The sequence below is a fragment of the Scomber scombrus genome, chromosome 8, assembly GCF_963691925.1.
Source record: "Scomber scombrus chromosome 8, fScoSco1.1, whole genome shotgun sequence".
Taxonomy (NCBI): Eukaryota; Metazoa; Chordata; class Actinopteri; order Scombriformes; family Scombridae; genus Scomber; species Scomber scombrus.
The window spans coordinates 13020117-13038253 of NC_084977.1; the positions used below are offsets into that span (position 1 = coordinate 13020117).

General features: G+C 40.9%; 1 protein-coding gene across 1 annotated transcript in view; it reads left to right on the forward strand.

The window, feature by feature from the left end:
* The window catches only part of sema6bb (sema domain, transmembrane domain (TM), and cytoplasmic domain, (semaphorin) 6Bb), a 123344-nt gene extending 121200 nt beyond the window's left edge, over window positions 1–2144 (forward strand). Inside the window, exon 17 of the mRNA XM_062424349.1 lies at window positions 1115–2144. Within this exon, the coding sequence (XP_062280333.1) occupies window positions 1115–2016 (902 nt within the window). The 3' untranslated portion in view covers window positions 2017–2144. The remainder of the gene's footprint in view (window positions 1–1114) is intronic.
* Window positions 2145–18137: the final 15993 nt, after the last annotated feature.

Consider the following 18137-nt stretch of genomic DNA (forward strand, 5'->3'; position numbering starts at 1 on the left):
TCTATTAATGACTTCCATTTATTTTCTGCGCGAAAGGATTTATTTCGCTGTCCTTGTGGAGACAGTCCTCCTTCTGCCACTATCGCTGTTGTAATTTAACAACTATTACTATGTTTGTCTAAGGCCCCAAATGTTCCCGTTTGCTTTAGGCAACCTCTCTCTTTCTCTCTCTCTCTCTCTCTCTCTCTCTCTCTCTCTCTCTCTCTCTCTCTGCAATACCCTCTGCTTTCCTTCCTCTGCTTCTCTTCAATCTGCTTCCCTTGGCACAATTTCATTGTATTCGTTGGTGTTGGTCCCTGGAGTTCACACAGAAAAAAAAAACAACTTTTCTTCCGGCATTTTCCTAATTGATCCGTGGAAGCCCGTGCTGTGGTCTTGCTGTATTAATATCTTCAATAATTCATAAACCATTCTCTCAGAGGGAGTGCATCTCATGTTCTTATACAAAAAAACACTAAAATTCATGGTCTTGTCTGCAGAACACAGTGCCTTATGTTCATCCTTGCAAAGACTTATACAGATGCAAAAAAGAACAATATAAGCAAATTTGAGCAAAAAAGTAAATTTTTAAAACAAATTCTCAGTAAGGGAATTAAGTTTGGGCTCATATTCTTTATTTCTACATGAACCAACATATTATAGGATAACATGGGTGTTAAATATAAGATTAGTTGGTATCGTTTTAAATCAGAATACATTGATGAGAAGTGTAACTGATTTTTATGTAATGCGTACATCTGTATGAAATTTCTGAATTAGTACTCAATATTAATGGCATCTTGGCATCTCGCCCCATAAAGCTAATGTTGTGAAACATGTTAGGGTTGAGAGCTATTCTCAATCAGGAAGACAGTTATTACAGCTATTAAAATCACCATCCACTTTACGTAATGAAGGCAATTAGCCAGAGCTACCTTGGCTGGAAAGCATGTGATCATTCCCACCCACATAGGGGAGAGAGAAAATAGGCCATTTTGTCTCGCCGTTTGTTAACTCCCACATGTTTAATACAGGAAATACTGATGCTTTTTAGATGGTTCCGCCAGTTGACTGATGGCCTTTTGTGTGTGTGTGTGTGTGATTATATCTCTCTTTTCTTCCTGTGTTTTACTAGGAATGCTTCTCCAAGAGAGTTTCATCGAGGAGCCTGATGGCCTGGTGTCTGTAAACCTGCTGGTGGTGTCTGCAGTTTCAGCCTTCACAACAGGAGCCATCCTCTCTGGCCTGACAGTCTGCTGGATCATGAGTCACCGCCACCGCCATTCCCGCGGTGCTGGAGCCAGCGGCGCCCGCCGCAAAAGTGACAAAGAGCAGAGCATGCTGGGGCAGGGCCGCAGCGGGTCAGTAATGAGCGTAACAAGAACCAGCGGTGGTGAGAGGCGCCGTTCGCAGGCAGACAACCCCTTTGTCACACCAAACGGCTGGCCAAAAGGAGAGATGGACCCAGGCTTGCTGCCCACCCCAGAGCAGACCCCGCTGCAGCAGAAACGGGCCATGCGTCTCCCAGACACCGACTGGGACCAGAGCCAGACCTTCCTCACTGCTGTGGGGACTCCCTGCCCCAACAACTCTGTCATCTACCTGAGCTCCAAGTTCCTGCACGGAGGTGGAGGGGGTGGAGGGATGGTCCGGATAGAGGACCCAGGTGAGGTTGTGCTGCCCCCGCACACAGAGCGCCAGCGCTATCTGATCCTAGCCACCCAGAGAGGGGAGCACGGTGGCGGCCGTACCACCGGCACCCTGAGGAACTCAGCGGGAGAATACATCTACCCCGCCACGCCACAGGACTCCCCCGACCGACGGAGGGTTGTTTCCGCTCCCACTCCCCACATGGACTATGGGGAGCCTCGCTGGAGTCACGAGGCACTCAACTACAACAGCAACAATGGAGCGCCCTATCAGCGCCAGGGCCTCATCAGGCCAGACATGCACGGGCCTCGAGGGCTGGGAGAACTGGCTGACTTCAGCCACCTTCTAGTGAAGAACATGGGAGAGCGCACCCCCAGTGGCCAGTGAGGTGAAATACATGAGCCCTGACTGCAAGCTCTCTCTGAAAACCCATTTCCTCCAACAGTAAACTGGAATAAATTATCCCCTCAGACTCCGTGTCCCGGTCAACCTTACCCTGTCTGTCCTCTCTCACTGTCATTCAATGTTCTGATGTCATTCAGCTGACTAAAGAGAGAGACAGAGAGAAAAAATACAGAGAGAGTTAAAAAAAAAAAGAGGAGAACACTCTCTTCATGACTCCGTTCCTCGCCTCTTAATGTTGAGGTTCACCCCTCTGCTCTGATAGTGGTATGACCCTCAGAGCATGACTTTGACACCACAGGACAAACAGTAAGGTAAAGAGAGGGGTGCAAAAGGAAAGGGAATCTTCTCAAAAGGACAGCATGGAGATTTTTTAAAAATGACAATTTCGCTCACAGCGCCAAATGTGAAAGGTCTCCCTCAGCCATTTTGTTCACTGTTTTGACACCATGGATCTTCTCTGAGTGTAAAATTTTGTTTCTGCTTTTGTGTTTTTTGTTTTCGTGCCACTGGCATCCAGCAGACAACAATGTGCTTTACTTTGGATTTCAGATGAGACAATATCAGACAAACTGTCATAGCCGTGCCAGAGGACAGTGACTCTCACTGATTCATGCAGTGTGTGTGTATGCTTTAGTATGTATGTGTGTATGTGTCTGTGTTTGGGTGTGTGAGTGGCCACAACAACCCCAACAAGTGTCCTGTCTTAACTGTGAACTATAACTATATAAAACGAAGGTTCTCTAAGGAGGAAGTTGATGTTAACATTATTTTCCTTTTTTATAAACAATCACAGAGAGAAATACAGTTTATTATGGGTCTCTTTGAAGCTCCAATCAGATATTTGGATGGTTGACCAGTGGATAGAGAAGGGTTGCGATTACCAGTGTGATTTTCTTTGTATGATTTCCAGTACCTCAGATGCTCGAAGCTGAACAGAGCCAAGATAAGGTTAAAGAGAGCAATAATAAGCCAGAAACATATAAGGGTGAAGATGAAGCCAATTTAATTTGATATTTTTATTTATCACTGTTTTCTCAGCGAAGCAAAGCAAACTGAATCTAAGAGATGTCAGAAAGAGCAAGGTGCTGGGAAAAGGAACAATATCTCCCCTCCATTCTTCTCTCCCTTGCTGCCTCTCAGTATGCTCGGGTCCGTCTGACCTGACCTGAAGCCTCCCTGGGCTCTGCAGTCCATTTGAAGGAGGGAATGTGAGCTGTGGCTGTCTGGCTGTCTGACTGGGCTGTGAGGCCCGGCCGCTTGGGAGCTCCATTCAGCCTCTTCTGCCCGACACTGAGCCTCTTTGTGCCCCGAAGCAGGGGGAGACTGCGGCAACAAATAGCCGTTAAGAGTCAGGGACCTAGCCCAACACCACAGCCTAGCAGAATATCAATGAGGAGGATAGCAACTCCATCCTTCATGTGGGATACAACCTACCCAGGCGCGGGCATCTTGTGCCTCACCCACACTGGTGATTCACTGGTTTGCCACGGCAGGGAGGATCTGAGGGCTGAGGCTGAGGCTGAGGCTGAGACCAGGGTTGAGGCACTGCTAACTGTCACAATGGTCATCCCTTGTGGATTTATCCCTTTCTGTCTGTCTTTCAATGTGTTTCCCAACAAAAGAGGGATAAAGAAAACAGATGGGCATGGGTATACTTGGGTGTGGAGATACTCTTTCACTCTGTTGTCTGATCTTTTGATGTTCTCTGTTTTTGTCTGCTCTCATCCATTCTAGAGTCAAATGTAGATCCAGAGATAGCTTTAGTTCATCTGGGTCATGGTGGTGTGTGTGAGGGGGAGCTTTCTTGTGTGTATGTAAGTCTCTTTGGGTTTGTACCTATGATTGTGTTACTCATATTGAGTCCAAAAAACAGCATTGATCTCTTCTTCTCATCCTCCTTTTGTTTTCTAACCACATTTCTTTCACTGTTGAGCCATTAATGCTGTGTAGCAACCCTTTGCTTGACATTCAAAAATCTATGCTTACAGTGTCACTTGTAAGGTGGAACAGCTGGGCACTGCTTAGCTGAAGGGAATCTGGAATCAAGTGGTAGACACTAATAGTAGACACACAATATATCACAATGAACAAAACTATCTCTATGTGGCTGTCATTTGAAACTTTTCAATATTGGTGCCAATAATTTTCCCTATAAAACCCTTTTCTCCATACAAAGGAATAGTTCAACATTTTAGGATATACACTTATTCGCTGTCTTGATGATTTTGAGAATTAGATGAGTAGATCATTACCCCTCTTTTGTTTGTAGAGTGACTGCAAACATAAAAATGGTATTGATCCCCCAGGGATCCTCATCTAAAGAAAGAACACAAAGCAAATTTGCTAAAATTTTTACCGCTGGACCATTTATGTTTATTCACCCCAAACACTCAATATACAAACTGTAAGTGTAAGCTAGCTAGCAACTGAACATGTTTTTGTTCAGTTCAGCTTCTGACTGAACTTGGAACTCGCCAGAAATTCTGGCCTCGGGAAACACATAAATGTTTCACTCAAGTTATGTCTGAAATTCAGTTCATGCTCTGTATGAACACACAGTTTTTTTCAGCAAGGAAGGGAATAACTGTGTTTCCAAAAATGTCAAACTGTTCCTTTAACACCTTCAATGTTAAACACAAACAGCTTACAAGAACTTTGCTCAAATGAAATGTAAAATTTAGAGTATTTATTTAAATAATGAACTATATGAGAAAGAAAAGTAAACAGGTCTATGAATCTGGCCAGACAATCAGTAGTTTTCGATACTCAGTGCTTCAGAAAAATTTCAGTCGGTACCAGAAAGTATTGAGGTTCAATACGCAGCCCTAAATGATGTACAGCCAGAGCTAGAGGTGCTGTCTGAAACAAACTAGTGAACGAGATTTATGAAAGCAAGGACAGAGGAGGAGGTCAGGCGGGCGAACATGATGTTACTGCATTACCGACTCTCCACATTAGTAGGCTACAGTGTATTCTTTACACATTCCACCCTGAAACAAGTCATTAGTATTGAGGATACAGAGCCCTGCACCAGCCAGGCCCCTCATCTCTGCCTCTCTTTATCTCTCCCTGTCTTCATCTATGCTGTGGCCTGAGTGCTGGGTGTCTGTATGCGTGTGTGTCTGTGTATGCGTGTGCATGAATGAGGCCTCTCTGTCTCGGCCAGTGTACCCAGCCAGCCGTGTCCTCGCTCTGCATATCCTCTGGTGTTTCACTAAACATGCTTGATTAGGCAAAGTACATTCCCAACCCTCTAATGGCCTGATGAGCCCCTGAGAAGATTACTACAGACACATCAGCCCTGAGAGGGAGGTGCACGTTCAACCAGCTCTTTAGCTGTCCGCTAACCACCAGCCACACAGACACTCACGCACACACACATAGGCATTTTAACCAAATTCAGGAGGCAATTGAATTAAGATGAGAAATAGATCTCAGGCTTGAAATAGGCCAACACTGACTAGTTCTAGGAAAGGTACTGTACATGTTGTTACTGTATCTTACTGACTGCATAATTTGATTACTTTAGTTCAACATTACAGGGCAGCTAAAGAATTTAAGGTGTAACCTTGTGGAAGTCAGTTATTATTAGTCATCATCCTCCCTCTTTCTTACATAGGCATCATTCATGTCATTCCCTTTCCTACTCTTTCATCCTTTGTGCTTTGGCTTCATCTTTTAATTAGCTTTTTATTGTTAAAGCTATACTATGCAGGACTCATACAAAAGTAATCCCTCTCAACAGCCCACAGACTTTACATTGTGATGACGTCACAGATTTTTAAGTCACTTTTCTTTGGGCTCAAGGAAAGTTTAAATTTTCAAAAATTCATAATAGAGAAAGTTCTTGACTTTGTTTGCAGTCCGAGGTGTCCTGTCAACAGTTTTACAGGCGTCCCTTTTACAATGATGATCTACGGGGGGAAACTGGCTGCAATGCTGAGCAGCAGAGCGCTATCCAGCTCTTATAATACATCCATGATAAGGAGCTGCAGGTCTGGGTGTCTGCTTGAGCGAGGGTGGGGCTGAGCTACAAACATGTAGAGCAGACTGGCCACAGTGGAAAGGATGCATTCACACAAAATCTGGCAATGCAGCACCTTCCTGCAGGGTTTTGCGGCAGTGTGGGAATGTTAATTTGTGCTGTAGAATGTTACCACCATGACACAAACAGAAGTGTCATGGCTGTGTTCTCGCCAGCACTGCTTATTCTCTTCATTTGCTCTTTAACTCAATCAACCCTCGCTGCTCTCTATCGCTCTTTCTCGCTCAGGTGTGCGTTTACAAACGCCAACCCACAAATCCTGTATAGGATATCTTTAACAGATTCATCCCGCTCTCTGCTCACACATGCAATATCCCTACCTAAAGTTAGGCCTAGCTGTGCTTTCATCCTGTTTATTGGTTAACCAGATTAGCTGGTTAATTTAATCGGGCAGAAAAAAAATAAAAGTGTTGCACAAAGAAATAATCGAAATCCTGCTTTATTCCACATCAAATCCTCAATGTGTTACAATTTCTTTTTAGATATTTTCAAAGCCTCTCATGCGATAAATTGCTTTCCTTCCATTGTATTGTGCTGAGAGATGATTTTGTTTGGAGGTTGTTTCTCTTTTTTTGGGTTAAATGTAGCACATAAGTTTTGCCTCCAGTCCTGCACACATTCTTCCTCTTTATCTCTACCCATATAGAAACACACACAAAGTTCCCACCCGCCCTTCATGACCCAGTCTTCCTATGTGTCGGAGTGCTTGCTGAATAAACCATGCCTTTGTGTGTTGGGGTTGTTTGTGCCGTGTGGCCCAGCGATGCAATACCCCCCCACCACCACCACCACCACCCAATGCCATCTTGCCCTACAGTGCTTCACTGTATGTGCTCTATGCCCTAGAAAGAGTCCAGAAACAGAGGCTAACTTGTATCAATCCACCATGGCACTGGGGAGATAGCATGAAATGGTAACATGAAAACTGCAGACGCACTCCCTTCCAAGCCGACTTATGAGAGGAAAAAGCACAAAAACAAGGCGAAAAACAAAATCAACATTTACATTTTCATAAAGTTGTAGATGTATTTAGTCAGCAGTGATCATTTTTGTCATGTTTGTTTTTTCTATCGTTTGTTCATGTGGTATATATTTGGTTTGAAATTATATGGAATACTATTGTGTATGATTTCAATTTCAATTCTCTGGTGTGCCGGATTTGATGACGACAATGAAGATGAACCCGATGACTATCATGATTATTGTTATATTGACAGTGACAATGAAGCAGTACTGTGAGCAGCACTGACGTGTTGTGTCCTGTTCGGATGCTGAATCTAAAAGGAAACTGACAGGAAGAGGAGGAAGAGGATGAATTAATGAACTCATACTGACTGAGGTTCAAAAAGAGATTCTACTTTTCTCCTGCAGAGTGGAGTCTCCTGCTACTGTGAAGGACCCCGCCGTCCTGTGGCTCTCACCAGAGGCTGGCTGGCCCACCCCGACGGACAGGCTGTCATCAAATGACAATACATGTCCCTACTACGTGTACATAACCTTGATGCTTACATGTAATTTAAGTGCAGTAGCTGCATGACGACACGGCCTCTGTGTGTGTACAGAAGTAGCGACGTGTGAATTTGTACAGTACATGCAAGTGTGTGTGCTTGTGTCCGCGAAGAAATCTGTCTGTCGTCACACAAAAGCAACACATGCATGCACCCTCCGACAACTGCACAGCACACACTTACACTACATACGCACACACACAGGTACACACACACACACACAAACACACACACACATACACATACACACATAAACACTCCCCAGCTGTTCACCATTCTCCACATTGTCCTGAGCTCTGCCTGTCACTCCGCATGGAGACTTTGCTCTATGTGAACTTTCTTATTCTAATAAACCACTCAGACATTGACCTCTAAGTTGTGACCATTGATTACAGTGTGTTGGACTTTCTCATTTTATTTTCTTCATCTATAAACTGTATTATCTCATAATTATAACATGTCAATCCTGCATCCCAATTATTAATGCAAAACAGCATGAGTCCTTTTTACAAAATATATGATTCTAATATGAATTATATCACTGACCTGCGTTATTATTATTGCAAAGTTATATTTTGTGGAAAAGTCTTAGGCTTTGGCTAGATTTGTTGTTTTAGCAGTGCTATAATGACCATATATAACTATTTCTCAGTCTCTTTATTAGAATACAACCAAAAAATATAGGAAATGTGTATGCAGTATTAATAAACAGAAAAGAAAACAGCTCCTATAGGTTAGTATTCAGACCTCCCCTTACACTTGAGCAATAGCAGGAACCTGGTTCTCTTAAACCTAAATGGAATGGAGCCTCAATTAATAATAATATTTACTAATTAATGTTAAATGTTGTGTACATATTTCCTGTATTGGGGGGGGGCAGTGCCCGGGGGGGGAGGGGGAATTACACTCAGGGGTGTAATATTGAGGCATCTGAACCAGCAGTCAGCCCTACAGTATAGAGTATTTGTAACCTAATGACAAAAACACGATGCGTTTATTGAGAAACAACCACTGTTATCCTCATTATTATTGTTCAGGGAAAAATAAGGAAAAGGGGGAAAAAACAATTCATTACCATAAAAGGAGGAAAATCCACAAAAAAATGAATAAGGATCAGCAATAACAAAATATTCTTGCAGTTTTGTGAAAACTTGTATCTCCTTATTTTGTGACTTTTAAGCTTTCTGATTAACTTAAACACAGAAAGCTAATTTATGGGTCTAGAAACAACACACTGCACAATCTAGACAATGTATTTAGTCACAAAGCTTAAAACTATTTGTGTTAATTATTTCATGACAAGTTAACATTGTAGAGATACATTAGGAACACCTGTGTAATCTAATGCAATCCAATACAACAGTTTTGCAATCATTGTTACTTACACGAAGCTTATATATTTTCAGTTGGTGACATTGTTTGAAAAATGGTAATTGTACACTATGTACATAGAGGTGTGCTGGACAGCATTATAATTAAAGTATTTGTAATATTTTGACCCTTCATTGGGTGGATAAAATATTAGGAACTATTTTTGTAAACTTTGTCACCTCTCTGACAAAGTCAACAATAACTAAAAAATGTATAAGCTTCATAAAAGTTAAATTTAAGGCAGAGCCGTTGCACTGGATTGAATTAGATTTGAATTAGAACAGGTGTTCCTAAAAAAGCGCTCGATGAGTATGTAATACTATATACTGAGCGGGATTGCCATTCAACACTGAACAGTGAGCAGTTATTGAAGTACCATCAGTGTTCATTAGAGGGTGATATTGTTCCATAAAACAGACTATGACTATTGCAATAAATGCCAAAAGCCTGGAGCAAGACTTCTGCACACTCAGTAAAATAACACAGTCTTTGACAATCATAAAGTAAGTGAATCAGTGAGAGTTGTCACTTCATATTGCCCGTTGTAGGCAGACATTTACATCACCCCTTTTCTTTTCCAGCTTTTTCATCTCTCTAGGGAGCCTATCAGGCCATTTCACATCTGTCGAGTGGTGGAGGACCATGAGGACCTGTCAGGGGCTCTCATTCGATGATGTTTTATGGGACTGAAGTCCTCCGGTGCTGCAGTACTCGAGTTATAGGAATAGAGGAAGATGGAGGAGGAGGGAGGGGGGGGGGGGGGGGGGGGGGGGGGCTGCATATCCCACACTGTGTGCAATTCCTCAGGAGCATCTGTGGCATCCTTGCTCAATCTCCCCTGAAGATTTAAGGTGACTGCATGTGCCAGCTTTTGGATAATTTACAGCTTGTTTACACCCGGTCCATGTCCCATCAGGTCTGTCTATCTATCTATCTATCTATCTATCTATCTATCTATCTATCTATCTATCTATCTATCTATCTATCTATCTATCTGTCTGTCTCTCTGTCTGTCTGTCTGTCTGTCTGTCTGTCTGTCTGTCTGTCTTCCTCGCTGTCCCTCTTTCCCACAGGCCCACACACACACACACACACACACACACACACACACACACACACACACACACACACACACACACACACACACACACACACACACACACACACACACACACACTCATTATGATGAATCTGATTAATGAAGAGGCTGAAACAGTGCCAGTGGGTACTCTCCTTGATTTGACTCCCTACTCCACAGCTGAGCTCCATGTAATGCCTGCTCTCATCCACCTCACCATCTCAATATTTAGACTCCAAATACCGAAAAAAAAAAAAAAATTAACTCATACCCAACTCTTTTTGTATACTATTCACAAACAAGGCATATGTTTTACACCCTGCTGAATCAGAGGCCAATATTTAATTGTATTACAAACGTAATAATCATTGGTAGTTATCTCAGGAAATTACCACCATACCTATCAATGATGCTGGATTGGAACTTTGGATCGTATCAAACTTGCACACGTGACTGGCTTATGCTAAAGGTCCCTAGAGCACGGACTGAATTAGGAAAATCAGCCTGTTCCTCCAGTGCACCAAATACCTGGAATGACCTTCAACACGCAGTAAAAAACAATAGCCTACAAACCTAATGACAGTTTAAAACCCTGATCACTAACCTTCCTGTTTCACGCTATAACTGTTGTAACTGATTTTTATTTGTGCTTTTGTTGTTGTTGTTGTTTTGTCTTCATTTTTACTGTGTTTGGAACTCTATCTATCTATCTATCTATCTATCTATCTATCTATCTATCTATCTATCTATCTATCTATCTATCTATCTATCTATCTATCTATCTATCTATCTATCTATCTATCTATCTATCTATCTATCTATCTATCTATCTATCTATCTATCTATCTATCTATCAATCAATCTATCTATCTATCTATCTATCTATCTATCTATCTATCTATCTATCTATCTATCTATCTATCTATCTATCTATCTATCTATCTATCTATCTATTGTCATAGCATAAAATGTTTTTCTTACATATTTTTCAGATGTTGACTCAACATCTTTGCCGAGCCCAGCAGGGACTTATTGATTCTACTGAGCCTACATCTGTAACATACGCAGTGTGCAGAGGAGTCTGATGTTGTATTAGGGGAGCAGTCAGTTTGTCCACATACACCGTGGAAAAAATATTGCCAGTGCTTTGCAATAACAATCTTGAACAGCAGAGGGAAGCATAAGACGCTAAAAAAAATGATGAGCTGAAACCACTCAAAGAGTAAATTTGATTATTCCTTTTCTGTCCTTTTGTCTCCTCCTGCTTTTTTTCGCAGCATGGAACAGTTCAAATCAAACCAATTTAAAGAACATTTCAAGTTTTCATTTTAAATTGTAAAATGTTTTAAATATTTTAACTATGCAGGGAATTGAGGCGAGAAAGGCATATCAACAGGAGGGACATGATGAAATAAGAACCATGAGCAATTAAATCAGAGGGGAAAATTCAGTGAATGTTAAATGTGTTGAAATTCTGGGCTATGAAATCTAATTTTCCTTTTGGAGTGGGAGTAGAGAGCCCCCAGGTGGTCAAGTAGAGGGAAGCACAAAGCAGAAGGCAAGGTTTATCAGTCCTTACTGCCATAGATTTAGAGAGAGTTACTGTTTCTACTTGTCCTGGAAGATTATCAGAAATGTGGATGGACACTGTTTATTACAATCGGGGTAGGGTTGAGATTTGAAGATAAATGTCATGTTATTAGTAAATGGTAAATGGACTGTACTTATATAGCGCCTTTCTAGTCTTTTTGACCACTCAAAGCGCTTAAACTCACTCACCCATTCACACACATTCATACACTGATGGCAGGGGCTACCACGCAGGTTGCCAACCTGCTCATCAGAGGAAGCTAATCATTCATACACATTCATACACTGTTGGCACAGCAACGGGAGCAATTTTGGGTTAAGTGTCTTGCCCAAGGACACATCGACATGTGGACTGGAGGAGCCGGGAATCGAACCGCCAATCTTCCAATATTAAAGTCCTTGTGGAGAAACTCCCAGCTGGCCTGTCCATATGGAGGTCACATTGAGGACAGCTACCAAACAGCTGGATGAGAATTGAAAGTTGGGGGATTGTAGTGGACTTTTCCAACTGATCAGCAGTCACTCAGTGTCATACTCCTTTTTTAATGAAGGTGATTTGGTAATTAGGGATTTTTTCTAAAGGTCCAGTAGCTCAACTTGTTCTATCTTCTTGTGTTATCACAGCCAACTCTGCATTCTTGTTTGTTTTCTGTACAACAACCAACACAGAGGTTGAGTTCAGTTCAGTTCTCTGCAGTAAAATAAGCTTTGTAGTTACCCTCAGCTGACCACATGCTTAATTCACTTGCTATCTATGAACACAGAATATGAACGCCCACTTAAGACTGGAAGCTCTGCAGTGCAGCTGTCAAGCCTGCAATGCCCTTTACATCATCTTTTGTTTTAATCCAAACATGTCTCTGTCCTTATTTTAACTGCTTTCCAACTAGATCTGGATAGCTGTACATTATGAACAATAACCTCAGCAGTGGTACATATGCACATCTGTGAGTTGCAGCAAGCGTGTAGGCCTAATTACAGTCAGCAGCGTATGTGCCTGTGTAGGTGTAATTGGAAAATCATCAGGGTGCGAAAGAAAATATGTAGACCTAATTGGCAAGTCAGCAGGGTGTACAGCTGCACCCTTTGCAAACAGTGTGGGCAGGACATAACAAACATCTTCATAAACATAGACATCACTGAGGTTTTGGTGATGTCACAGTGGTGTTTTTGTCTCTGCAGCTCTCTACACCACTGGAAATACGTCCAGTAAAAAAGATATTTCATTGCCACAGGTTTACATATAGTATGTGAGCTGTGAGTAAACCTATTTTTCCAGTGTTGAGATGTTGAGAAATTCCGTGGGTACCATTTGCCCTCTGGACTCAGGCTCATCACACCTCCAGAAGCTGTTAGCAGGAAATAAGGGAATAAAGATTGAATTGTGTTAGGACACAAAAAGATTTGCTACGAAACTGGAGCACTGTGAAGTGAAGATGAAAATAATGGAATGAAACTACAACTACAAAGAGAAAGAGGATCAGAAGAAGGAAAATCAAACACATTGGAAGGTGTGAAGGAGAATTAAGTTTTTGACAGATTTGACAGCTCAGCCCCTCCCCGCTGCCTGACCTAAAGGAACCCCACTTACCACTACACCTACCTGCCCATCCGTTCTTCTGCCTCATCCTTTCAACGTGCAACTTGGAGCATTTCAGGTGTTTTTGAGTGATGACAGCTTTCAGACTTCATATGCAATTGCTGCAGCCTCACCTGGTTAGGAGAGTACTGAAGCAGAGGGCAGAATTATCCCAACCTGCTCTTTACTTTGCTGTTCTCTGAGCAGAAGGACACAATTTCCTAGCCTAGTTTTCGTCTGAACATTATGTGTAGACATGACACACCTTGATATTATGACAGTAATGATAATAAGAACTATAGGTGCTGAGGTAGGTTTGAGAATAAAATACTGTGGTGTGCTCATGCAGTGATAGTCTTCATCCAGGAGGGTTTTGTTGGTGGTGAAAAGACTGTTTGTGTTGTATGTTTGTAGTCATCACATTCAATCAAATTGTCATTAACAATTATCATCCATTAAATAACAATTCAGTGTTTTTCTCTGTTGTTACAGTGGCTGCCTACGCAACAAGGTTTGATAACACACAGAGGGCGGTCCACTTGTAAATGTCAGAGTCTATTGGGGCAGTAGAGCAGAATACAGTTTAATCAGTAAAGGCTTTTGTCCCATTTTGGCACCCTCTATACCCTTGTCAATGCATTTCCTGATTTTTTCTTTGCCTTTGCACACAAAGGTGTTTACTTGCTTTATGTAATGGCAAGATTACCTCTGCCATTGTCCAGCTGAGAGGGTTGGTGAGGCAACCAGGCGTCTCTATGGAAACTTGGTTCAGGGGTCAGTATATTGCAGATGCTCTTTGCGATGAGATGTAAAAATGCTGTTTATTGGTGCATCGTGACTAGACTTTGAGTGAATCTGGGGTGTTCATGCTGTGCTATTTCCTCTTCACGTTAAAACCATGTTTCCTGTAAGCATATAAAAATACAATAATTAAATGACCCTAAGACCCACACACAGACTTAAACCTACTTCTTTGTTTGATTCTCTTTCTAAAACATATTGTACTTTTTCTTAAAATATTATTTATTTTGTGTGACTCTACTTTTTTAAATATATTTTTCATACTTTTAATATAATGTGTGTAATTTTATTCCATGTTTCTTTTATTTATGTATTGTTTTGTGTCTTTTTGCAAAGTGCTATACAACTCTATACAACATTATTTTAGCACATATTTGATTTTTATTCCTAATTTACTGAAACTGTATCAAAGCTACATGGCAAACTAAAAACAGGTGTATCTGCACACAAAAAAATAAAAACACACATCACATACATCAATCTGTGGGTTCAATCAGAGGCTTATGCGTGCATGCATGTGTGCGTGTGTGTTGTGGCTATAAGTTTGTATGTAAATGTGTGTCAGGCCTACTCCTGTTGATTAGCCATGGCACTAATGTGCTGTAACACAATGAGGGCTGGCTTAATTGAAAACTGAGCCTCCTCCAAGCCATTATAGATCATTTGCTGATACGTCTTATCTTGTACCTTGTCTTACTGCAGTCCACTGACCGCAGCAAGACTGAAAGTGAGACTGACGGCTCTGATACACAGCACTGTCTCTGTCTCTGACCTGGTCAAATCAGCCATATCACTCAGCTGAACCATCATTTCTTGAACATCATTTGTTTAAGGACAGATCCACTGTGTGTGCTTGGTTTAGTTAAGACTTCCATACTGTAGTAAAGTGTCACAGAAGAAGATTTCACACTTTTAAACTGTCCATAATGGTGGGGGTTTGATACATGAAATGATATACTTAAAGACTCAAAGACTTGACGTCTTTACTTTTTGTTTTAACAGAAGCATGTTAGTGTCATGTTTCATCTTTTCAAAAGAAAGAGCCAGTACTGGACAACCAGACACTCAGATGCCTGTGAGCAAAGAGACAAAAGGTCTTTGTTTCTGTTTCTTTATGTGAAAGTTAAATTGGGGATTCTAAACATAAAGTGTACAGTATGTGTACGCGTTCTTACATTTCCATGTTATGTTTATTGCAGGGAGCCAGCCACAGCCACATAGCTTAGCTTAGCACAAAGACTGAAAACTGGGAAAAAGACAGCCTGGCTCTGTCCAAAGATAACAAAATCTGCCTACAACCACCTTTAAAGCTCACAAATAAACATGTTATAGCTGTTAATCTGCACAAAAAACGAAGTGTAAAACCAGCATATTGTGGTTTCAAGGGGTAGCTGTGTGCCAAAATACTTTTTGGCAGGGTGCAGTGACTTCCTGGAGCCTTGTGTTCACCATGAGGTTTCCAAACATGACAGTTGTATTGATCTTCTAACTCTTGAGAGTTAGGTTTCAGATGAGGTAGGGTTCAAGTTTGTGCATGTATGTAGTTTTATGCTTATTTTCCAATTTTTTTATTATGAAATACTGAATACATCCCAATAGGCATTCTTCAGTTCAACTATTTACAACTCACAAGTACAAACTGCTTCTTTGTAAGGGACTAAAAAGGTTGGAACCCACTGGGTTATGGGGGTGCACCATGTTAGCAAGTTCTCACGAGTATTGTAATACAACTATACATGTGGGTTAACGCCCAGTTTTTCACTTCACTGTATAGCTCTCAAGTTCTGTAAAATTCATACACAATTTGTAGGTACAAATTGTAGCGTCTCCACTATCATGTGTCATCACTATCCAATTCACGCCTCCAGTCATCATTGCTCTGTTCTATACAATTAACAGGATGGAGAGGATCACGGCCTTGTACGGCATGTAAGATGAAGAGGGAAATAAACTCTTATCTTCTGACAAACACAAAGCAGGTTTGAACAGACTTCCCCTCTCTTTGTTTACATCCTGCTTCATACAACGCTTGTTTCTTACATCAACGTATTCTTCTCACATACTGTTATGGCATTAGAGGTATAAATGTAAAACCAAACATGTTGTTAGCTCATTGGTTGTGATTGGATAATGATGATTATTGTGAAAGTGATCAGGTTGCATCATAAATAGCACTTTTAAAATTTTATTAGCCTCAGGTGATTTTACAATTTTCTCCTGATTGCCTCTGTACATGTACAGCAGATGTTTAACAACATCACCTCATTTTAGCAGCTTTTGTTCAAATACATTGAAAAGGATCCACTTTTTCCTTGTATTCACACCACTCACCCTGCATGAGAACAATCAGTCTCCATGGCAATAGATTAGCAGCTACCTGTGATTGTGTTCATGTGTGGGTGCATGTTTCTCCCTTGAACTTTATGTTCAGTGATATAAGACTTCTTCTTCTGTCATACCGCAATGACGACTCAACGGTTTCATCATAATTTTCCTCTGTGATGTTCACACAGTGACATGGAAGGAACTGAGCGTTACCCGACATGGCATTTATAATTCATTTGTGTACAGAGAAATCTTTTTTCATTGAAAAGTGTTATGGTAAATTCCAGTCATCCTCCCTTCCAACTGTGTAAATTGTGTAAATATAAGTACATAGTCAATAAAAAGTAACATACAAAAGTACATTGTTTTTGTTTCTCTGATGTGTGTCTGCAAAAGTTAGATTTAAAAAATGTTTTTTGATTTATGGTGTTTTTACTTAAGATTAAAAGCCTCTAAATGCCTCTCTCTCTCTCTCTCTCTCTCTCTCTCTCTCTCTCTCTCTCTCTCTCTCTCTCTCTCTCTCTCTCTCTCTCTCTCTCTCTCTCTCTCTTTCTCCCTCTCTCTCTGTGTCTCTTTCTGTGACTGTCCATAATCCATTTACTGCTTTTATCTACAGATTGCACAAGTGATCACAAGTTGCAATCACAAGATGTGGAATAATCACAATGTCTGTGAAACAGGACAGGAAAACAGGAATATCTTTGTTTCCTTGTTTGTGTCCTCGTTTCTGAGCCCAACGCACTGCGCCACATTTCACAAACTCAATTTATTTTCACAAATGGCAGCACAGTTGAGTAAAATGAACCATGTTTTTCAGGTGCATAAAGATGGTCTTTAACACTGAGGTGACTAAAAGACAAAAAGATGTGTTAAATGAATAAATTGAGAAAATCCTGATCTGGGTCAGTTGAACCATACTGGGACAAAGTGTGATCTATTATTCACAACTTCTGGCACAGTTTGCATTAGGTCAGGCTTATTAAAAAGTGTCGGCAGATACGCTGTTATTTAATAAGCTATCCTACACACTAATATAAGATAATAAGTAATGCATACATCACATTTTGTGTTTTGTGATTTTATGAGCAGGAAATAATAAATCCACACTGAAATTCCTCCTGAAATCCAATTTATTCAATTGACAAGCAACTTTACTTTTATTTTTTAAATACTGCTGCTATACTTAATTGATTCAGAATGAATGTTTTTATTGCTGTATTCACAACTGTAATGAAAGGTGGACCACATCGTTTCTACAGTAATCAGATTTGACACATACCAGCAAGCTCTGAATGCAGTTCTTTAAGCCTTGAATCACAAATAATTGAATACAAACTAACAAACTGCACATAGTTGCTGTTTTCCAACTGCCTCTTACAAAAAATATAACACTAACACTACAGGTAATTTCCAACAGAAATAACAGACACGTTCTATGCTCCACTGCTACAGAGGGTGATGGTTTTGTAAGTGTAAATACAATCTGTATAGCTGGGTGGGGGGTGACTAATGGAAGAGGTAGTTAGTGGAGCTGTGCTATAATTTTCCTCCAGGCCCCAAGCTGGAAGTAGGTTCTTCACCCTCCCTGTGGTTCAATTCTCTTTCTTTCCCTCTTCTGTTCCCCTCCACCCTTTCCTTACAATTTACTTCCTCTCTTCTCCATCTTCTCTCCTATTCAGTTTCAATCTCTCCAGTCCCTCTTATAAAAATATATAAATATATTACAAATATATTGCATTGTATAAAACATAAATATATATTGTATATAGGTAGATACTTTGCAAGGTAGCATCAGTGTGTTATTGT